The sequence below is a fragment of the Giraffa tippelskirchi genome, chromosome 4, assembly GCF_054371585.1.
Source record: "Giraffa tippelskirchi isolate mGirTip1 chromosome 4, T2T-mGirTip1v1.2.pri, whole genome shotgun sequence".
In the NCBI taxonomy this organism is placed as follows: domain Eukaryota; kingdom Metazoa; phylum Chordata; class Mammalia; order Artiodactyla; family Giraffidae; genus Giraffa; species Giraffa tippelskirchi.
Window position 1 is genome coordinate 101,281,165 of NC_137278.1, and position 24,058 is coordinate 101,305,222.

Here is a 24,058-nt window from a genome sequence, read left to right on the forward strand (position 1 = left end):
CTTTCTGCTCCATATTCATTCTTATTCCAAAAAGAATTTAAGACTGCTTATAAAATATGTTTATATGAAAGTGAAAGTTAAATAGCACCTTACCTATTTGGATCAGATTTGGATTAAGTACCAAATTCTATGAGGAGTAAAACTCCTACGCAGAAATATTTAAAATAACTGCAACAGTTGAAAGGGAACCACAGGTCTAGCTCTAGACTTCCTGGAGGTCAGAGGAAAAAAAAGAGATCCAGTGTCTCGAAGTAGTTTTTTCAGACACTGAGGTATGAATTAAAGTTTTTGCCGTTGCGATATAGTGTTTACTATTTTAAAGCCATATCCTCCTCTAAATATGAGTGCTTATTCTGTAAGCATTCTTCTGTTCAAACTAACTGTGTAACGCTAAATTTCCATGTGACAGAAACGCTTCGGTGATCAGTGAGATAAAGTAAAAGTGAGAATATATGTGCTACGCTATTGATCCAAGATATTCTATGATATACATAAGTGTGTGTGTGTACATATGTACATATATACATGTACATGGCTGATTCAGAGATAATCTATGTATGTTTTAATGGAGAGGAAGGAGACCCACCCTCCTGAGGTGTCAGTTTTTATTCCCTTCTCTACTAGAGAGAAGACCTTTGACGGTTAAGCTTCTTAACATTATGTCTCACGCTGAAGTTACATAGGCTTTAAGAGTAAGGCCCAAAGTGTTCTTGTAAAGTTAAAGTATGTAAATTTTAGAGTGTTAATTTTGTTTGTTGCTTTTAATTTGGTGTTTGAGTAACATATTCACAAGGTCACACATTTAAAAATATATGAGAAAAGCCTGGGCCCACATATGCTCAGTTCTCTTTGCTTTCTCAACCATTGTTGTTAGTGTTTTGTTTTCTTTCCAAGTTTTTTTTTTAATAGCTCTCCCTTGTTATCTGATAAATCCAGAGGTATGAAATTTAAGGGGTTGCTTGTTAAAGAGCGCCAACACATTTTGGTATTTCTTTTTTAGAGTGTTTTCCCTTCTCCCTCAGCCCTGGCTTACCACACATTTCTGAGTTCCCTTTGGCCAGCTGGAATGAAAGGTCCAGACTCTTCTCTGACTGGAAGGACATTTTACATGTTCTGATGCCATACTTCTTTCTTTATAGAGTACAGTGACTGAATTGTTAGCTGTTATATCACATCTTTATCTTGTTCCAGTGTTGAAACTCTGTCATTTCTATGATGCATTGACTTGACGGTAGACTACCCTTATTTCAGAAATAGTCTATGTGTTTTTTAATCTTATTAAAGCCAAATATGAATGCTTCATTCTTTACAATAGTTTTTGTCTGCATTTAGATGAAACTGTTAACTGGTACTCCAGTAGTGAAGAGGAAGAAGGGAGCAGTGTCAAGTCAATACTGAGAACGTTACAGAAACAAACAGAGACTTTAAGGAGTCAGCAGCAGCCTCCCACAGAACTTGGCACTCCTGCTGACCCAAGACTTGCTAGAGAGAAGAATAGAGGAAACCAAGTTGTTGACCCTAGACTTAGGACTATCTCAAGGCAAGACATTAGAAAATCTTCTGAGTCTGCCCCACTGGATCTCAGACTTGCATGGGATCCCAGGAAATTAAGAGGTAATGGAAGCGGTCGTGTCAGTTCTGCTGGTGGAGCAAAGTTTGATTCACATCATGGCAACACTGGCCCTAACATCAGACATAAAAGAGGAGATGATGACGATGAAGATACAGAAAGAGAACTGAGAGAAAAGGCTTTCTTAATACCTCTGGATTCTTCCCCTGGTGTGATGCTGCAGGACCCAAGGTCACAACTGAGACAGTTTAGTCACATTAAAATGGATATTACCCTAACCAAACCCAACTTTGCCAAACACATTGTGTGGGCTCCAGAAGACTTACTGCCAGTCCCTTTACCTAAACCTGACCCAGTCTCTTCAATCAATTTACCTCTGCCCCCTCTTATAGCTGACCAGAGGCTCAGTAGGTTATGGAATACAAAAAGTGATCTTCGTCAAAACACAGTGCCCACTGATACAAAACTAGCAGCCAAAGCCAAACTTAACACAGCAAACAGAGAAGGCTACCCAGACCAATGTGGAGACTCACATAGTTCAGGAGGTAAATTAGGAGATCCTAGGCTGCAAAAAAATTTTGATCCTAGACTTCACAGACTGCACAATACCGAGCCTCATCAAGCAGTTATGAAGGATCCCCATATGTCAAAGACTGCCCCTCATCTAGGGGCCAGGTCAAACCTGGGGTCATCACAGCCCTCAGGGGCAGTACCTAGCAGCTCTGGTCCTGGGGCTTTACCTCCATATGCCCCAAAACTCTCATCTTCACCTGGCCTTCCCCTGGGAACTCCGGGTTCAGTCCTTAGCGGTATTAGTTTGTATGACCCCAGGGAGCAAGGTTCATCCTCTACATCAGAGCTAGCAACAGAAAATGCAGAGAACCAGAAAAAAAGCGGGAGTTTAAAAAGTAGTGACAAAAATGAGCCTCCTCCCGGAGAAGCAATCCTACCACAGAAAATCGCTCCAAACGTGGACGTCCCTGTTGACTGCCCAGTTGACCCACAGACGGATGTTCGCTGGAGTTCTGGTACCGTTCAGGTCCCAGCAGTGCACAGCCTCCCGATTCAGGCATTAACAGGCTTAATCAGACCGCAGTACAGCGATCCCAGGCAGTCAAAGCATATGGGACAGGTGAGCCCTACCCCCGGTGATGATCCCAGCAAAGAAACAGATGACAAATCTCTGAAGGAGGTTTTTAAAACTTTTGACCCAACAGCTTCACCATTTTGTTAGCTGTTGTGTAACCAAGCAGTTCTTTTCTCTCTCCTGACTGTTGCAGTCCCCTGCTGTTTTGTAACTGTTTTACCTCTATAGTTTATTTATTTTTAAATTATAAACACTTTTCAGCTGCTAGTATCAGAACCACACGAAGTTATATCCTCCAAAGCCTGTGGTATTTTATATAATATTTTTATAATTTTAAGAGATTGTAGTCGTTGACATAGAAACCTATATATCATGTTAGTTTCAGTAAAAGTACTTTTATTGTAAATAAACCATCATGAACTCAACACTCTGCCTGAATATATGTCACTTGTCTTTCATAATCAGTGTTTAGATAAATGATCACCACTTTTATATGGTTGTTAGTTTCAAGCAATATAATGTACATTACTTTACAGAAACAGTATTTTGACTAGGATCCTCTCAATTTGTCAACACAGAACTGACTAATATGTAATGCTAACTGCAGCTAAAATGTAAAATGAAGTAAAACATTTTTTTAAATTATAATTAGCAGAGCAGTTCATGTTTAAGGGCATCACTTTTATTAGTACTGGCAATATTATTTGTGTAAATGAAGCATTTGAATGTCATATCTTTTAAATGTATTTTATGGTATACTGTATCATAGAAGCTGGAGATATATAAATAGAACGTTTTGCTAAAGTAAAAAATTTCCAAATTCTCTAACATAAGTTTTTAAATTTAATTTTTCATAATAATAGTTATGAGTTATTGCTGTTATGTTATGATGTTTATGCGTTTTGATGTCTTTTGTCTTGAGCATCATAATTTATATTACTTTTTCAAATGGTCTAGCTGCAGTAATTGTATTCATCATGACTTTGGCAGTTTTTAACAAAATTTTAAAAGATCCAGTGTGTCTGTAGTGATTTATTGCATTGATAATGTTTTAAATGTGCAGGTTCTATATTTTTTCTTAAATAGCAAGAAAACACAGAGATGGTATAGTCAACTGTATATGGCTATCAATAAAGAGTCTCTTTCAGATCTCACCTAACTGGCATTCTATAACAGAGGAGACTGCTTGATGTTTTAATGTATTTAATGTCCTCATAGTTTGGAAACCTCCTCAATGGATTAGAAAATGTACTTTTATGAAAAATAATTTGTATTCGTTCTTGTATATTTATTGCAGTATATAAATAATGGCAAGCCTACTTACTTTATACATATATTGTTTATAACTAAAACTAAGTATTACACTTAAGTCTCAGGCTAAGTGTATATATTAATATCTTCAACTAGAGGTATCTGACAGTGTTTGCTAGTAACAACTCCAATAAGTAATTTAAAAGGAGCGTTTCATTGTAAAACGTAATGGTAGTAAAGGAAATCAGCACTTGAGAAGTGGTTTTTAAAATATACAGCAAAATATTTATGTGGGAACCTAAAGCTCAGCACATGGCTTAATACTAATGTATATCTTTCCTATTCCTGTCTTCACTTTTTGCCCTTTTTACTTTGATTCCATACTGAAATGAGGTTGCAGTTAAGTGAACAAGAACTGGGCCTGCCTACCTCAGAAGTTCATTGTGTTCTAAGTGAAAGGACAGTTGTTCAAGGGAATGTGAGTTCCTACTATTTATACTTTGGTTACATTGTTGCCTAAAATGGTTCTGGATAACATTTTATGGTTAAAAAATGAAATTTACAGCAATTATAGAAAGTACTTTCTGACTTGCTGTCCTTTGGAAGCAAGTTGAAGGATAGTTGATTAATACAAAAATCCTTTATGAATGTTCATGTAAGCTACTTGCTGAATTAATTAGAAGGGAGAGAGGGAGGAAAGAACTTATGAGGGTTAGAGGTTTATGACAGTGAATTCATATTCTTGTTCTGAACTGATTTATAGGTGTTTTATCTCAGTGTCTAGTTTGTTATCTGTGAAATGGGTATGATTTTGACTGTTCACAGATTTGATGAATGAATTATTATTTTAAAGTATTTGTAAATATAAAATTGATTTATGACTTTCACACACATAATCATTACATTCCCACTGGGTTTGCATTAAGTTGTACAGATTCCAAAATAACATAATACGGTTTGTGTGGTTCATCAGTTCTGTGAAGTTTCAAATGATAGTAAGACACAATAGAATTGCCTGAGAAATTGTTTCAGAGAGTATTAACTCATCAAGTTAGCAATTTCCTTGAACATTTTGTGTCAGTAAGTCACAGGACTTTTTCTACTTTAGAGCTCTATGGGCTTGTAGTGTCTATTCAGGGTCTGACATCTGTACTCACTTTAGACAGGTTGGATATTGACAGAAGGTGAAAATCCTGTGATGGTCTGTGTTGTGTTTTCCTCACTTACGTGTTATGACTTCATGTTTCGTGACTGACACATTTGCTTAAATCATAGCATGTGTGGTGTGGGTGAAGTGGCCAACTCAGTCAGTGGGGGGCTGTTGGCTTTTAGAAACAATGAGGATATTTACTCCCACCTCTTAATATGTATTTCTGCAAGCATGTGACATTGAGATCTTTCTTAGTGATCACTTGCTGGAAAAAGGTACATTTTTCTTTGGTTAATGGCATCTTGAAGTTTGGAAATTCCTAGCGACCTAGATGTTAGGGCTTGTCAATATATTTCCATTTGCACAGCACAGAGTCTCATGATAGAGACGCTCTCCCTGAGTTCGCTCTTCTGGGCTGAGGACTGTGCCTCGCACGGGCTGTCTGTGTGAAAGGCCGTACCTCGGAGGGCTGATCTGCAGTCAAGCAGTCCACCGATAGTGCCCCTGCCTCCTTCAGTATCAGGCTTTCTGGGAATTTCTAGGATGAAGTTACAATCATCTCTTCAGAAATGGTTTGGGAGCACTTGATAATATTATGTTCAAAGTTTAGTAATCATTAGTAAATTTGCCTAGTTTAAATAAGGCTTAGTTTAGGAAGTGTAAGCCTTGACAAAATGTAACTGAAGAGTGTCTGAGTGTTTGAAGTTGTTTTCCTCACTTATGTGTTATGACTTCATGTTTATGTAATGCCTTCTTCCCCAAGTAACTTAATGTGATTTGCAGAACCAGCTTCAGTAGTTACCAATTGCTATACTGCTGGGGTTATGTTTCTGAGTATGTTATTATCAGTGGGACCTACCAGTTTTAACAAAACCCAAATTTAACCTGGCTTTCTTGCAAAGGATACAGACCTAAGAAAGGACTTTAAGTTAATGCCAACATAATATTTAGAATTTCTGATTTTAAAATAAGAAATGAAAAGTATGTCCTGAACTTTTGAAAAGAATGTCTTAAAATTTATGCTTTTGGAGGCAGAACCCATATATGTCTCCTCGGTCTTCTGCTTCCCCATGGCAACAAGCCTCTGTGCATGCAGTAAATGTTTAATTAACTGTTTGTTGATTGCTTCCCAGCGTCCATACGAGTTTAGATTTTGCAGATGCCTCCATCTGTCAGAATAGATGCGGCAGAGCCACTCTAGGATTGTGTTAGAAAGAGTACTGTCATAAATTATCCCTCTTTCATTAGACACAGGGCACCAGCCTTCTCTTTTCTTGTCTCTGCTCCCCACCACCCACCCAGAGAATGGAAACGTAGGGTTATGGCAGCTTTTATTTAAGAGTTACATGTTTCTACAGTAATTTGTGATTCCAAGAGTCCTCCAAGCTTTACAAGATGATTTTACTACTTCATTGTGGAAGTTTGACTAGATCAATAATTTATCCCCATAGATCTATGAAGGATTCTTTCTGTACTTTGAAAGAACTGCATACTAGAGTCTCATGTCTTCATTTTAAAATATGTTCCTCTAATTTTCCCCTTCCGATTCTCCTCAAAATTCAGTCAGAATTATGAAGATATGCCTAACCTACTGAATTTCCAATAGCATTTTATTCTAACATCATGAATAAATTTGGGTCTTGTGTTTTGTCCTTAAACAGCCTTCATTACCCTTTGGAATACAACAGTCATTTGTTACAGTTGGAAAAATCATTGTGGGCATGAAGAAAATCTGTTTTTCCAAATGACTGTGAGTTCTTAAAATAATATATTATAGCTTGGTTTGTCATTGAATCTCTTGTTTTTTAAACTTAGAATTTATGAGAAAAAGGTTATTATATAGCTAGTAATAGCATTTTAGAAAAAAAGTCAACCTTGTAAATTATCAGGCTCCATGCTCCTTGGCTCAGTACTGTGCTAATTTTAATACCTCTGTGAGGGTGTTAATTAAGGTTGAGAGGAGTGATAAAATTTGCATTAGGTAATATTATTTTGTCAGGAATCTGATATATAGGTTATTGTAAAGGAATTAAATACATAGAAGCCCAATTTTTAAAAAATTAATCATGTTGTCATCAGTGATAGACTCTACACTTTATGTGCTTTATAAATAGAGAAGGTGACAAATAATTAATTATTACAGATAAGAGGTTTTAGTCCAACTCTATTTTATGGGAATTTGCCCTCCAAATATTTGAGAGAGAAGTCAAATAAGATAGGAGAATATCTTTCCTGAGGTAGAATATTTCCTTTAAAAGTGACAATCGAGAAATAGTCATTTCTATACTTACTTGCCAAAGTTTAAAAAAAATATTTATGTTTCTTATCTTAAACCCATTGCTCCCCCACCAAGGATTCAGAAAGGGCTCAGTATCGATCCAGGGTTTCAGTTCCCAGGTCATTTCATTTTTTGTCATTTCTAGGCTGCTGTGCTTGCCCATGGTAAGGGCATTGATGGCACTTGTGTCCTAGGATGTAGTGTATGTTTGGTAAGGGGTGGTGCCATGTCCAGATATCTGGTCACCCTTTTTCTATGAGATTTATAAGCACCATCTGTAAGCTGAAATCCAGATTAAACCTATTCAGTATGAAGTAGGGTTTTTTAATAAAAGAAACTTACTACAATTACTATTTCAATTCCCCACGTATCTCAAATGTTGGGGAAATGCTTTCTTGACTGTTCCACTTTAGAGGATTTCAGTAGCTATTAATTTAGTATATTAATTAAATCATGAATCTACTGTCTGTTCAAAAGATACCAGCAAAGGGTATACTTTGCTGAACTGATAAATTATTCTACACCAGGACTAACAAATTCCTTGGTAACATCAGGAATATCTTTTTTTCCTCCTTCTCATTTACTAATAACTTTTCCAAGTTGCATTCTGTTGTTGCAAGTTTCTGTAGTTTTCTTTTGTGACATCTTTCTATCGTCTGACTTTAAATAAAAATATTTCTAGTAATATCTGACAGTGCATTGCTTTGCTTTAATATTAATAAATATTCAGTAGTTAAAGGTGGACTGTCAGGGATCCGTGTCCTCATGAAAGTTTGTAAATGGAAAGCCTCCAGGCCTTCTTGAAAGAACATAGCAGTAAGCCTTCCTTCAGTTTATCCTTAGTGCACAGAGATTGTACTTTACTTAATCACACAGATTAACAGCATTTAAGGGCCTCTCTTATGTAAGGAATTGTCTTCTTACATTAGCTTAAATTAATTTTCTGTTAAAAAGATCCGAATCTGAGAGATTGCTAGCAAAATGTCATGCTCAGAGTAGAAAAAGAACTCTTTAGGGTCAAAATAGCTGTGAAAAGAAGAGAAGCGAAAAGCAAAGGAAAAAAGGAAAGATATACCCATTTGAATGCCCAGTTCCAAAGAATAGCAAGGAGAGATAAGAAGGCCTTCCTCACTATCAATGCAAAGAAATAGAGGAAAACAATAGAATGGGAAAGACTAGAGATCTCTTCAAGAAAATTAGAGACACCAAGGGAACATTTCATGCAAAGATGAGCACAATAAAGGTCAGAAATGGTATGGACCTAACAGAAGCAGAAGATATTAAGAAGAGGTGACAAGAATACACAGAAGAACTGTACAAAAAAGATCTTCATGACCCAGATAATTACGGTGGTGTGATCACTCATCTAGAGCCAGACATCCTGGAATGTGAAGTCAAGTGGGCCTTAGGAAGCATCACTATGAACAAAGCTAGTGGAGGTGATGGAATTCCAGTTGAGCTATTTCAAATCCTAAGAGATGATGTGCTGTGAAAGTGCTGCACTCAATATGTCAGCAAATTTGGAAAACTCAGCAGTGGCCATAGGACTGGAAAGGTCAGTTTTCATTCCAATCCCAAAGGAAGGCAATGCCAAAGAATGCTCCAACTATCACACAATTGCACTCATCTCACACACTGGCAAAGTGATGCTCAAAATTCTCCAAGCCAGGCTTCAATAGCGCGTGAACCATGAACTTCCAGATGTTCATGCTAGATTTAGAAAAGGCAAGGAACCAGAGGTCAAATTGTCAACATCCATCGGATCATTGAAAAAGCAAGAGAATTCCAGAAAAACATCTACTTCTGCTCTATTGACTATGCCAAACCCTTTGTGCAGATCACAACAAACTAGAAAATTCTTAAAGAGATGGAAATACCAGACCAACTTACCTGCCTCCTGAGAAATCTGTATGTAGGTCAAGAAGCAACAGTTTGAACTGGACATGGAACAACAGACTCATTCCAAATTGAGAAAGGAGTATGTCAAGGCTGTATATTGTCATCCTGCTTATTTAACTTCTATGCTGAGTACATTATGGGAAATGCTGGCCTGGATGAAGCACAAACTGGAATCAAGATTCCCAGGAGAAATATCAATAACTTCAGATACACAGATGACACTGCCCTTATGGCAGAAAGTAAGGAGGAAGTTAAGAGCCTCTTGATGAAAGAGGAAAGTGAAAAATCTGGCTTAAAATTCAACATTCAAAAAATGAAGATCATGGCATCTGGTCCCATCACTTCATGACAAATAGATGGGGAAACAATGGAAATAGTGACAGACTTTATTTTCTTGGGCTCTAAAATTACTGCAGATGGTGACTGCAGCCATGAAATTAAAAGATGCTTGCTCTTTGGAAGGAAAGCTATGACAAACCTAGACAGTATTGAAAAGCAGAGACATTACTTTATTGACAAAGGTCCGTCTAGTCAAAGTTCTGGTTTTTCCAGTAGTCTTGTGTGGATGTGAGAGTTGGACCATAAAGAAAGCTGCACGCCGAAGAATTGATGCTTTTGAACTGTGGTGTTGGAAAAGACTCTTGATAGTCCCTTGGACAGCAAGGAGATCAAACCAATCAATCCTAAAGGAAAGTAGTCCTGAATATTCATTGGAAGGACTGATACTGAAGCTGAAACTCCAATACTTTGGCCACCTGATGTGAAGAACTGACTCATTGGAAGAGACCCTGATTCTGAGCAAGACTGAAGACAGGAGATGGGGACAACAGAGGATTAGATGGTTGGATGGCATCACCGACTTGATGGATATGAATTTGAGCAAACTCCGGAAACTGGTGATGGACAGGAAAGCCTGGCATGCTGCAATCCATGGGGTCCCAAAGAGTCAGACATGACTGAGTGGACTGAGTGACTGAACTGAACTGAACTGAACTGGTGGTCCATTGGTTAAGAATCCGTCTTCCAATACAGGGAACGTGGGTTTGATCCCTGGTTGGGTAGTTAAGATCCCTCATGCTGTGGGGCTGCTAAGCCCATGCGCTACAACTACTGAGCCCACGTACTCTGGAGGCCATGCAGTACAACTAGAGAGAAGCCTGTCAGGATCAGCAGGAGATCCTGCATGCCACGACTGACACCAAGAGAGCCAAATAAATAAATTATATGTACATATTTAAGGGGATTTCTAAACTGAAATCTGATGTCTGAGTGGGCCAGGAAGAGATACATTCTAAGGAATGGTAACAGCTTGTGCAAAGACCCTGAGGCAGGACTTCTCTGTCTGAGGGAGTGAAGTGAGGCTAGTGTGGTTGGATCAGAATAAGAGAGAACAGGGTGTGAAAGGCTGAAGGTGGAGAAGGAGGCCAGAACGAGATCAAAGATGTCTTCTCACACATTTTGTTGAGAATTTGGAGAAATTGGTGAAGGAAAGGAAGCATGCAGGAGGGGCTTGTTGATTCGAATAGAGTTGTTAATGTATGTCTGGGTTAGAGAAATGCCTCCTACATTTAGTGGGTGCCTGGTTAGCCCTTAGCAAAGGCAGCCATCTTCAAAAAAGAAACTGGTAGCTACAGTGGCCACCTAGTCTTGTAAATAAAGGTTTTTGGGACAAGGGCCAGGATTGGAATGATGCAAGCAGTCAGGGCCATGCAAGAGTGGAGTCTGATTCTGCCTTTATTAAAAATGTTGATGTCTATTTCATCATGCATTTTTGCATTCGTTTTGATTCTTAACACTACTGTATTAAAATGTTGAAGTGAAGTGAAGTGAAAGTCACTCAGTCATGTCCAACTCTTTGTGACCCTAGGGACTATACAGTCCATGGCATTCTCCAGGCCAGAATACTGGAGTGGGTTAACCTTTCCCTTCTCTAGGGGATCTTCCCAACCCAGGGATTGAACCCAGGTCTCCTGCATTGCATGCAGATTCTTTACCAGCTGAGCCACCGGGGAAGCCCATTAAAATGTTGTGTATCTTAAAAAAAAATGCCTACTAGAAAAGGATACAGTTAATCTGATTTCTGTAAAATAAATATAAGTTTGTTAGATGGATTGGAGCAGGGAGCAGGACATTTATGAAGAGGAAAGAGTGAGAGCAAAAACATGAGAGTATGAAATAGAAATATCTATTCAGATATCTACAAGTGACTTTTTCTTACTGGTCTCATAAGGCTAGAGCACAGATGGAAATTACATGGAGTGGTGTGTCTGTCTGCCTGGGAGGCATGGAGAGTAGATAACAAAGATATTTTATGGCGAGTCTGGTAAGTTCTGCAAAGGATTTTGGCCTGTATCTCATATGCAGTTAAGGTCACTGAAGGATTTGAAGCCAAAAAGAGACATGAATAAAGTTTCCAGTCCGAGTGGTTAAAATGGCAACGGTATGGAAGAGATAAGCAGTGCAGGTGGAATGAAGCAAAAGGGAGTCAAAAGTCATAAACAGCAAAGATGAATACTGCAGAAAGGAGGCCAAAGGAGAACAGTGTCAAGAAGGGAGTAATCATTAGGGTTGCATGGGTCAAGAACTCTTTAGAGACTGAATTCTGAGATCACATTTCATCTGACAAGTTGGAAAAAGATGAAAAACTAAGCCAGATTTTTGAAGACTTGATGAATGGTAGTAAAACTGCAAAGATAGATTAAATCTACTTATAGAAACATAGTTGTAACTGGAAGGAGAAAGTCCAGTGAATGTTACCCAGGAAAAGAGAATTGAACATAAACCAAAGGGAAGGTAGTCCAAAAAGAGCGAGTAAGTACTTCTGCTGGCCAAGACTGAACAAAATATACAAAACATTGGTCTTCAGATATTGGGCATCAGGCAGCATAGGACAATGATTCTTTTTTTTTTTTTTAATTGGAGGATTTTTTTTATGGGCTCAGACGGTAAAGAATCCACCTGCAATGCAGGAAACCTGGGTTTGATCCTTGGGTTTTAGAAAGATCTCCTGAAGAAAAGAATGGCAACCCACTCCAGTATTCTTGCCTGGAGAATCCCCATGGACAGAGGAGCCTGGCAGGCTATAGTCCATGGGGTTGCAAAGAGTCGGACATGAGTGAGCAACTAACATAGCACAATCACTTTACAATATTGTGTTCGTTTCTGCTGTACAACAACATGAATCAGCCATAAATAAACACATATCCCCTCCCTCTTGAGCCTTCCACCTACCCTCAACCCCATCTCATCCCTCTAGGCTGTCAGAGACCGGGCTGAGCTCCCTGTGCTATACAGCAGCTTCCCACTAGCTATCTGTTTTACACATGATAGTGTATATATGTCAGTGCTACTCTCTCAATTTGTCGCACTCTCTAGGACAACGATTCTTAACAGAAAAAACAAAAAAGATGAGCCCTTGACTAAGCCAGCTAAATTCCTGGAGAGTTTCCAAGCTGTGGTAAGCTGAGGGGGAATCCAGGGAGAAACCAGCAGTCTCAGCATGAGAAGACCAAGTTGGGAGTCCAGGGAACACAAGGGAGCTCTAGTCTGTAGGGCAGAGAATGAGAAGATGAGAGATATACAGAGAGAAAGCTCAGAAAGCCACAAGTCTTCAGCTATGTACTCATCAACACATGTGTATGAGAAAATTTTCCTGAGGTCATGAAAAGGATTAGAGGAGACATTCCCCAGAGCTTACACAGAGGTTTCTTGCCATCATCCAGAATGGATAGATCATGCAAGTAAAGTGATACTGGGTAAGGCACTCAGAAAAACACTGTTTCAGTAGTGAGGCAAAATAAATCCTAGAAGAAATACAGCATTGATCCTATCCAAAAAAAAAAAAGACTTAAAATTAAGACTTGAAAGGACCAGACTGTTTATAGATAAATTAACTGCACCCCAAAGTTCAAGAATACTTACAGGGATATGAAATCCCCCAGCACATATTCAAGTTAAAAGTCACAATGACTGGCATCCAATCACAATTACCAGACATGCAAAGAAACAGGAAGTGCCCAGGAAGAGTCTGGCAGTTGCCTTAAATGAGGAAACAGAGCTGAAAGACCTGGGAAACCAAAGGATTTTGCAGAACAGAGTACTGGAGAGGAGAAAGCTGCACAGAACTTTGGGGGCTATGCAGAGGTTTCAGGGAGTACTGATGAGTGTATTCCTGTGAGGAAACTACCAGGAGCTGACAAGATTAGAGATAACTGTGCCTAGGGCTAGTACAGGGCCAAGAAAAGCACCTGTTCTCACCAGACAGAATGGAAAACCTCATGACTCACAAAGTATTGGACAGAGTACACAGAAGGATCTTGCCTCAGAAGGAACTATTTCACCTTAGACTGAACCCTACTCTCATCCCACTTAACAAATCTTAAAAGCAAAACAGAAAATAGGAAACTGTTTCCAAGCAACTGTCTCCCAGAACCAATTCAAGGATATTTATAGGAACACAGAAATAGCCAGCAACCCAACAAGAAACTGTTTCCAAGCAACTGTCTCCCAGAACCAATTCAAGGATATTTATAGGAACACAGAAATAGCCAGCAACCCAACAAGACAAGTGTCTGGCACACAGTAAAAGTCACCAGGCATGCAAAGAATCAGGGAATGTTGCCCACAGTGAGGAGGCAAATGAATCTATTGAAAGCAATCGAGAACTGACACAGATGTAAGAATTTGTAGAGACAAAGATATTAAAAAGTTATTAAAATTGTATCCCACAAGTTCATAAGTAAAAGCTTAGGAAATGTTTTAAAAAACCAAAGTAAATTTTAGAGCAAATAATATTGCCAGGAATGAAGAGATTGCTTTTTTAATGATGAAAGATTTAATTCATCAAAATGATATAAATGTTTATGCACCTTTAAAAATAAATGAAGCAACTCTGATAGAACTATAACATAGAAAATTCACAATTACAGTTGCAAATTTCAATATCCTACTTTTAAAATTGATAGAACAAGTAGAACGAAAATCTAAGGATAAAGACTTGAGCAACAGTATCAGTCAACTTGACCTAACTGGTTTTTATAGAGCGCTCCAACTAACAGTAGCATAATGTACTTCCTTTTCTAGTGTATATAGAACATTTATCATGATAGACTATAATTCAGACCACAACACAAGGCTCAATAAATTTAAAAGGATTATGAACTACAAAGTATGCTTCTTGACCGCAAAGGAGTTAAATCAGAAATCAAAACAGAAAATCTTTGGAAATTCCACCCCCCACACACAAATATTTTGAAACTAAGTAAGTACAGTTCCAAATAATCTATGGGTCAGCAAATAATTTTAAAAGAAAATTAGATTGTATAATGAGAAAGAAATCAAAATTGGTGGGATGAAGCAAAAATAGAGCTTAGAAAGGTACAGCAGTAAAAGCCTATATTAGACAAGAATGCCACAAAACAGTGACTTACCATTGACATTCAGGAACTTGAAAAAGAAGAGAAAATTAAAGCAGAAGTTACCAGAAGAAAAGAAATATCAAAAAGAAGGAATTCATGAAATAGAGAATAAATATTAGACAAAGTCAGCTAAATCAAAAACTGGTTATATAAAAAGATAAAATTGATAAATCTCTATATAGACTTATCAGGGAAAGAAAAGTGAAGACAAATGACCAGTATCAGGAATGAGAGAACTGACCTAAATAAACTTCTGTGGTTTCCGTAAAGGTTAAACATTCCCTCACACTACTATCCAACCATTCCACTATTAGAAATTTTCCTGAAGAAATGAAAGCATAGAAGGTTTATTTGTTACAGCTCCAAACTGTAAGCAATACAAATGTCCATCAACAGGTGAGTGGATAAAAAAATTGTCCTATATCCATATAATGAAATACTACTAGACAATGAAAAAGAATGAATCATGATGTACATAGTATTATGTATATCTCAAAATAGTTAATGCTGAGTGAAAGAAGCCGAAAGAACACCCACTGGATGAATCTATCTTTACACAAGTCTTATATACTGCAAACTAATCTTTTTAATTGAAGTATAATTGATTTACATTATTAGTTTCAGATGTACAATGTAGTGATTCGATGTCTTTATACATTACCAAATGATTACCACAATAAGGCTAGTGTCCATCTATCACCATACCAAGTTATCACAATATTACTGACTATATCCCTTATCATGCACATTAAATCTCTGTGGCTTATTTATTTTACAATTGAAATTTATACCTCTTGATCCCCTCACCTGGTTTACTCATCTCCTCACCCCTTCCCTCTGGTTCTTACCCATTCGTTCTCTGTAACTATGAGAGTCTGTTTTCATTTTGTTTATTTGTCTGTTTTGTTTTTTAGACTCCATGTATAAATGAAATCATATGTGTTTGTCTTTCTCTATCTGACTTATATCCCTTAGCATAATACCCTATGGGTCCATCCATGTTGTTGCAGATGGTAAGATTTCATTCTTTTTTATGACTGAGTAATATTCCGTTCTGTATGTATATTTATCCATTCATTTGTTCATAGACACTTAGGTTGCTTCCATATCTTGCCTATTGTAAGTAGTACTGAAGTGAACATAGGGCTGCATGTAGCTTTTCAAATTAGTATTTTTGTTTTCTTTGGAAAAATACCCAGAAGTATAATTGCTGGACATTTTCTAGTTCTATTTTTAATTTTTTGAAGAACCTCTGTATTGTTTTCCATAGTGGCTGTACCAGCTTACATTCCCACCAACAGTGCATGAATGTTCCCTTTTCACCACATCCTCACCAACACTTATTTATTGTTTTTTTTGATCATAGCCATTTGACAGGTGTGAGGTGATATATATCCTTGTGGTTTTGAGTTGCATTTGCCTGACAATTAGTGATATTGAGCATCTTTTCATGTGCTTGTTGGCCATCTATATGTCTTCTTTGGAAAAATGTCTGTTCAGGTCCTCTGTTCATTTTAATTGTTTTTTTTTACATAGAGTTGTTTAAGTTCTTTGTAGATTTTGGGTATTAGCCCTTTATCAGATATAGTGTTGTTAGTGCATGGAAATGCAACAGATTTCTGTTATATTAATTTTGTATTCTGCAAATTACTGAATTCATGTGTCAGTTTCAATAGGTTTTTGGTGGTGTCTTTGGGATTTTCTGGGGCTTCTCTGATGGCTCAGATGGTAAAGAGTCTGCCTGCAGTGGCAGGAGACACAGGTTCAATCCCTGGGTCGGGAATGTCCCCTGGAGAAGGGAATGGCTACCCACTCCAGTATTCTTGCCTGGAGAATTTTATGGACAGAGGAGCCTGGCGGGCTACAGTTTATGGAGTTGCAGAGTTGGACACAACTGAAGTGACTTAGCACAGCACAGCACAATCAAACTCATCTTTAAGTGACAAGGCAGATCCATCATTATAGGGACACTGGGGGTAGGAGAGAGTAAGGACATTTCTAGGATGATGGATATATTCATTAGAGCTTCCCTGGTGGTTCAGTGGTAAAGAATCCGCCTGCCAATGCAGGAGACACACGTTCGATCCCTGGGTCGGGAAGATCCCCTGGAGAAGGAAATGGCACCCCACTCCAGTATTCTTGCCTGGAAAATCCCATGGACAGAGGAGCCTGGTGGGCTATAGTCCATGGGATTGCAAAAGAGTCAGACATGACTGAGCAAACAACAAATATATTCATTATCCTGATTGTGGTGATGGTTGAATGGTTGTATATAAGGCAAAACTCAACATATTGTATTTTTTTTTAATGGAAAGAAATCCCTTTATTTACTGTGAATCTGAGCCATGATCCCAGTGGATTATGGGAAATTCAGCCTTATCTAGTGTCAGCCCTCCTCCCTGTGGGCAGCACCAGAATCTAAGAGGCTGGCAAGGTACCCCCCAAACAAGCAGGACCCCAGCCCCCAGGGCACCCCTGCTTCCACATCCACAGTCCTGTCTATGGCCCCCTCCTCCAGACTCAGTTCTCGACTCTTGGCCCACTCAGTTCAACCCCCGAGGTGAAGGTCCCTGGTCTCCTCACTCTCTTTTTCCTCATTCCTTTACCAAATAGGTTTTGTGAAAGATACTGAGAATTGGAAAATTCCCACTGACTGTCCAAAACCTTAACTCCCAGCTCTTCCTCTCTGTCCCAACTGCTAAACCCAGGTTCACCAAATCACAGCTCAGGGCCTTCAGATTCGCAGCTCTTGCCCCCTGTCCTGAACCAACACATCTTCTGTTTCTCTGCACTTGGGAATATGAACACCACCAAGTTACTCAAGCTACGTGTGCTCTGCCTGCCTGCCAAGCTAACGCATACATCTTTTAGTTCCTGGCTCCCCAAAGAACATACTGGGGCTCACAGTTCTCACATTGAAGTATCTTAATAAAGCCTTCAGATAATGCGGCCTGGATGTTTTTTCCTGCATCCCTTCACAATCTACATTTGAAATTCTTTTTGAAACCAGAAAGCTAAATATCCTTCCCAGGAGGACAGCAGTCTCACCAGGGACCCAGAGCTGTCCCCTTAACTGAGAATGCTGTCTGGACAGCTCTGCTCAAGGCCTGGCCCTGGCCACTCTGCACCCATGCAAGTCACCAGTCACTCTATGTCCCTACAGGCTGATTTGGCCTAAGAGGCACTTCCCAGGGGCTCCCAGAGTCCTGGGGCCAGTGCACACAAGCTGGAGAATATCGCTCAGCTTTTACAATGCTTTTTATTTTTTTTTTTTTTTTTTTTTTTTTTTTTTTTTTTTTTTTTTTTGTATGTAAATCTTTGTTTAAATATTTATTTCCTTAGAATAGACAATGCTTTTTAAACCAGGGCTGCGAGTGTCGGGGGCCCTTTAGTGCTGGTTTTTCACAGGCCCAGCTCATCACAGACCAGGTTTGAGGTTTCTTGAAGTCTGTGCCTTAGCAGTTTTCTTCTCCACTGCACGCAGAAGGCAGCAACTTCTGGTTCCTCTGGGTCTGGGGAAGTTTGTCTGAAACCCTGGAGGAGAAAAAAATGGTTAAGTACTAGGAGACGCTGTGTACTTTTTCCTGGTGTCAGCCTATTGGAGTGCCTGGGTCATTCTTCTGAGTGATGTTGGGGCTGGTTTTCTGATATTCTAGACCTGATTTAATGGAGAGCAAGGAATTGTGACTGGAGAGGTCCTCTGAATCGGAGCCCACTCATTCTTAAAGGAGAAGCACAACAGAGCAGAGGATCTTGTCTATCATAATAGAATGTTCTGGGACAACAGTCAATTAAAAAACATTCTCTCTATGACCCAAATTCTGCCTCATTCTGGATCTTGCTTTATTTGTTTTACTTTATGCAAACAATCCATGGGTCTTTGCCGGCAGCCTAAGCAGAGTCAGGATGCAGGTGTGCACTGCAAGCCTCAGCCTCACTCTCAGAGTCTCCTGCACTCAGATGGTCTGGGCCTAAGCAGAGTCAGGATGCAGGTGTGCACTGCAAGCCTCAGCCTCATTCTCAGGTTCTCGTGCACTCAGATGGTCTGGGCCTAAGCAGAGTCAGGATGCAGGTGTGCACTGCAAGCCTCAGCCTCACTCTCAGGTTCTCGTGCACTCAGATGGTCTGGGCCCTGGAACTCAGGGCCTGGCCCTGCCCTGGGTGGTGCTGCTGGATCAGTGGGAGTCTGTGGCTATGGCCATGCTGGCATGCTGGCAGAACAGACACGGATCTAGAGGACCAGTCCTGAGCTTTTCTGTCAGCCTTCTTTTTATTCAAGAGATTCTGAAACTTGTAGTTCAAACATGCACATTTTTCAAATACTTTTCACTGTCTATTTTATGTACTCTTTAATTTTAATTGGTACAAAAAAAAAGAGACAAAGCAATAAAGAAAATCAGACTCAGATATAAGCCACATGTTGAAACCATGAGATAGGAAATTAAAAATAACTATGATTAATGTGTTAATGACTTTAGTGGAACAAGTTGGAAGTCCTTTTCACATGATTGATATATTAATGACTTAGGCAGAAAAAGTAGACAAAATGCATAAACAGATGGAGAATTTTAGCAGAGACACAAAACTACTAGCAATAATTGAATGGAAATGCTAAAAAGAAAAAAATAGATGGCAACAAATGGAAGAATGCTTTGATAACTCATCAGTAGACTGGACACAGCTGAAGAAAAAGTCAGTGAAACTGAAGGCAGGTTGATAGAAATTAGCCAAACTAAAGCACACAGGAAATCAGGTCACAGGTTTGGGTCAGAAATGAAGTTGAATTTAGTAGCTAGGAAGCTGGTAGAGTTTCCTCATGAATGCTGCAATTTACCATGTTCCTCTCAGCCTGTGACCTGAGTCATGGTCCTGTGAGTGTGTACTCTATGCCAACGTCCACCTACCTGAAGACTTGTGGCTTCTGTAGCCCTCACAGTCTTAGAGACAGCACAGAGGAACTGCTGTGCATTTTCCACCAGGAGCTCTTCGGAGGACTTGCTTCTTGTCAGGGAGCTTTTACATTTGGGAGTTGACAGGAGGAAAGCAGTTAACATGACACCAGGTAAGAGGCATAATCTCAAATAAATACCAGAATTTACAATGTAAGCCTCTTCCAGGAAACTAGAATGCCTTTGTGGGGACTGTTCAGAGGAAGTTCTAAAGGTATAATTTAATATTTTAACATCACATTTTTATTTTGATACTAAAAAAAGTATGACTCATAATATCTCGAAATTAACAAGAAGTATTTTTTTGTTTTCAAGTATAGTTGATGTACAATATTATGTTACAGTTGTACAATAGAGTGATTTATAATTTTTAAAGGTTATACTCCATTTATAGTCATTATAAAATATTGGTTATATTCTCCCTGTTGTGCAGTATATCCTTGTAGTTTATTTTATACATAATAGTTTGTACCTCTTACTCCCCTACCCTTATGTTGCTCTTACCCCCTTCCCTCTCCTCATTGGTAACCATTAGTTTATTTTCTATATCTGTGTATCTGCTAAGAAGTATTTTTAATGAAAATAACTGAAGAGAACGTGAAGAATAAATGCCAACATCCATGTGTAATGAAAGGGAACAAGAAATTTTTTTAGAATTGCATTCAGCACTTAAAGTAAAAGTTGTAATCAAAGATAAGACTGGTGTTTCTTTTTGTTTTTTTAAAATTTATTTGGCTGTGCCAGATCTTAGTTGATGCCTGTGGGCTCTGAGTTGTAGCATGCAGGATCTAACTTGCCAGCCAGTGATGGAACCCGGGGCCCCTGCATTGCGAGCACGGACTCTAAACCGTTGGACCACCAGGGAAGTCCCAGACTGTTATTTCTTAATTGAATTACACACTTCGGTGATACTTGCTTTAAACTGAGTGTAACTGAATTTAGTGAGACAAGTTATTTTTCAGCATTGAAAATAAAGATGCTATCTATAAAATATATAAACAACAAAGACCTACTATATAACAGGGAACTGTGCTCAATATCTTGTGATAACCAATGGTGGAAAAGAATATGACAAAGATAGAGAGATGGATGTAACTGAGTCACTTTGCTGTATACCCGAAACTAACACAAAATTGTAAATCAACTATATTTCAATAAAAAAAATTAAAAAGAAAATGAAGGTGCCATGGAACATAAGTGACTAACTTTGGTAAAAATCTCAGGACTTCCAGATCCTTTAGAGTACTGAGAGCTTGATAAATATATCTGTGTTAATCACACCTTTTCATTTTCTGTATTTCTGATTTTCTACATTAGGGACATCTGATGTTTGAAAGACTGCTCATTCCCAGGGTTAGCCAAGGTCGCTCACACAGTAAAGAATCTGCCTGCAATGCGGGAGACCCAGGTTTAATCCCTGGGTCAGGAAGATCCCCTGGAGGAGGGAATAGCTACCCACTCCAGTATTCTTGCCTGGAGAATCCCATGGACAGAGGAGCCTAGCGGGCTCCAGTTCATGGGGTCAAAAAGAGTCAGACATGACTGAGCAACTAACACTTTCAGAAGTAGTAAACCGGGAGGGGGCTAAGATGGCGGGGGAATAGGACGGGGAGATCACTCTCTCCTCCACAAATCTATAGAAAGAACATCTGAACGCTGAGCAAACTTCACAAAACTACTTCTGAACGCTGGCAGAGGACGTCAGGCATCCAGAAAGACAGCACATTATCTTCAAAGCAGGTAGGAGAAATTATAAAAGATAAAAAGAGAGACTAAAGAGTTAGGGACGGAGACCCGTCCCGGGGAGGGAGTCGTAAAAGAGGAGAAATTTCCAAGCACCAGGAAACCCTCTCACCGGCGGGTTTGGGGGAAGATTTCGAATCTCGGAGGGCAACATAACTGGGAGAAAAAATAAATAAAACCCACAGATTACGTGCCCAAAGGCAACTCCCAGCAAAAAACCCCAGACGCTCGCATCCACCACCAGCAAGTGGGGGCTGAACGGAGAGGAGCGGGCGGCACTGCTTAGGGTAAGGACTGGGCCCGAACGCCCTGAGGGCAATCTGAGGGAGCTAACGTGAGATAGTAACCTAAACTGTGGGACAGCCAGAGAGAGAGAACTATCCTGCGAAAAGCCCAAATCTAAGGCACTGCCCGCCCACTCACAGAACAAAGGACTGAGCGATACCAGAGGAGAGCTAGCCAGCTGCGGACCGCCCCATCCCCCCCGGACGCAGCGGGCAGGCGGGGCCAGCCAGAGCCGGAAAGGGGCAAACTCGGCCCCAGAGAGGGCACCCCCTACCAACCTGTAAACAGGCTCCCAGTTTCTAAGCAAAGACTGCCTGAGGTCCCGGAGGGTCGACAGCCGCCGGGTGGGTTGCAGCTAGAGACCAGCTCCCCAGAACCGACACAAAGTGCACCGGAGCCGGGCGCGGCCGTAAACTGAGGCGGGGACCAGGGAGGTGATAAGCCGCACTGCCCCAACAGGGGAGAGTGCGCTCGCCAAACTCCTGGCCGCCTGAGCAGCTCCGACTGGGAACGGCATAAACCGCGGGCGCAACCGAGTCTGCGCCTTTGTGGAGTACTCGGGAACCTGAACCTGAGCGGCTTAGACCTGGGAAGTGCACGCATCTCAGGGCCCACTCCCCGGCAGAGTAACCTGAAGCCTGAGCAGGGTAGACGGGGAAAGCACACACGCCGTGAGCGGGGGCGAACCCAGTGCGGCCGAGACACTGCGAGCTCTCCACACACACGCCAGTGATATAGGTTTGCAGTGTTCCTCCCTCCCCACAGCACGACTGAACAAGTGAACCTAAAGAGACCACCTCTGCCCCTTTGTGGCAGGACGGAAATTAGATACTGAAGAGACCTCCAAACAGAAGCCAAATAAGCAGAGGGAAGCACGTTGGAAGTGACAGGCCAACAAATTAAAATCCCTGTAGTTAACACTGACTGCACTGAAAGGGGCCTAAAGATCTTGAAAAGTATAAGCAGGAACAAGGATCTATCTGAAACTGAACAGACCCCACACTGCTCACAACAACCCCAAAGAAAGTCCGGGATATAAATTTTTACTATTATCATATATATTTTTTAAATTTTTTATTTTTTTCAAGTTTTTTTTCTTTCTTTTTTCTGTAAGTCCTCTATTACACCTTTAATTTTCATTTTCATAACCCACTATTACCTTGCAAAAAAAGCACCCTATTTTTAAAGCAAACTGTATACATATATCTTATACCTTTTATGTTTTCTTTGTCTTACTGTTTCTTTCCTGTTTTACTTTTTTTTTACTGTTTCTCTTTTTACTGTTTTACTGTTTTTTTTCTTTTTACACTGCTTTCTTTTTTCTTTTTTTTTATATTGTATGTTTTATAAGAGTCTAATCTCTACTCTAGATTTTTAATCTTTGTTTTACATATTTGATATCAATTTTGTACATTTAAGAATCCAATCTTTAGTACCCATTTTTACTCAGGAGTGTGATTACTGGCTTGATTACTCTCTCCCGCTATTGACGCTCTTTCTTCTCCCCCAGGGAACCTCTATCTCCCACCCTCCTCCTTCTCTTCTCAACCCAATTCTGTGAATCTCTGAGGGTGTTCTGGGTACTGGAGAACACTTCGGGAACAGAATACTGCCCAGATCTCTCTCTCCCCTCTTGATTCCTCCCTTTCTACTCATGCTCACCTCTATTATCTTCCTCCCCTCTCTCTTTGTATCTCTGTGAACCGCTCTGAGGGTTCCAGACTGTGGAGAGCACAGAGGGAAGTGCTTACTGGCTAGACTGCTCTCTCCACATTTGAGTCCCCCTCTTCTCTTCCTGGTCACCTCAAACTCCGCCCCCCCCCCACGTCACCTCTCCATGTAACTCAGTGAACCTTTCTGGGTATCCCTCACTGAGGAGAATCTTTTCCCCATTAACCTAAAAGTTTTATTATTGATGCTGTATGGATGAAGAAGTCTTGAAGCTACTGCAAGAATAAGACTGAAAGCCAGGAGAAACATTAATTAATAAGAGATCATCCAATAGCCTCCACATATACACTGAAACCAAGCTCCACCCAAGAGCCAATAAGTTCCAGAGCAAGATATACCACGCAAATTCTCCAGCAACGCAGGAACATAGCCCTGAGCATCAATATACAGGCTGCTCAGAGGCACACCAAATCCATAGACATCTCAAAACTCAATACTGGACACTCCATTGCACTCTAGAGAGAAGAAATCCAGCTCCACCCACCAGAACACCGACACAAGCTCCCTCATCCAGGAAACCTTGACAAGCCACCCGTCCAACCCGACCCACAGTGAGGAACCTCCACAATAAAGAGGAACTTCAAACTACCAGAATACAGAAAGGCCACGCCTAACACAGCAATCTAAACAAGATGAAAAGGCAGAGAAATAGTCAGCAAGCAAAGGAAAATGAGAAATGCCCACCAAACCAAACAAAA

General features: G+C 40.0%; 1 protein-coding gene and 1 long non-coding RNA gene across 7 annotated transcripts in view; one reads left to right on the top strand and one right to left on the bottom strand.

Moving 5' to 3' along the window:
- ZC3H6 (zinc finger CCCH-type containing 6) overlaps positions 1–6,849 on the top strand; it is an 82,057-nt gene extending 75,208 nt beyond the window's left edge. For 5 of the 6 annotated variants that reach the window (XM_081484917.1, XM_081484918.1, XM_081484920.1 and 2 more), the window contains one exon: positions 1,333–3,082. In XM_081484917.1, coding sequence (XP_081341043.1) covers positions 1,333–2,804 — 1,472 coding nt within the window. In that variant the 3' untranslated portion in view covers positions 2,805–3,082. Of the gene's footprint in view, positions 1–1,332; positions 3,083–4,301; positions 4,387–6,719 lie in introns of those variants that run through there. The other variant, XR_014051978.1, reaches the window with a different exon arrangement.
- Positions 6,850–16,947: 10,098 nt separating this feature from the next.
- On the bottom strand, positions 16,948–21,826 carry LOC145503988 (uncharacterized). The gene is made up of 4 exons (XR_014051980.1): positions 21,790–21,826; positions 19,557–19,665; positions 18,002–18,186; positions 16,948–17,907 (listed from the first exon to the last, which is right to left on the bottom strand). It is a non-coding gene; the product is annotated as an uncharacterized LOC145503988 (long non-coding RNA).
- Positions 21,827–24,058: the final 2,232 nt, after the last annotated feature.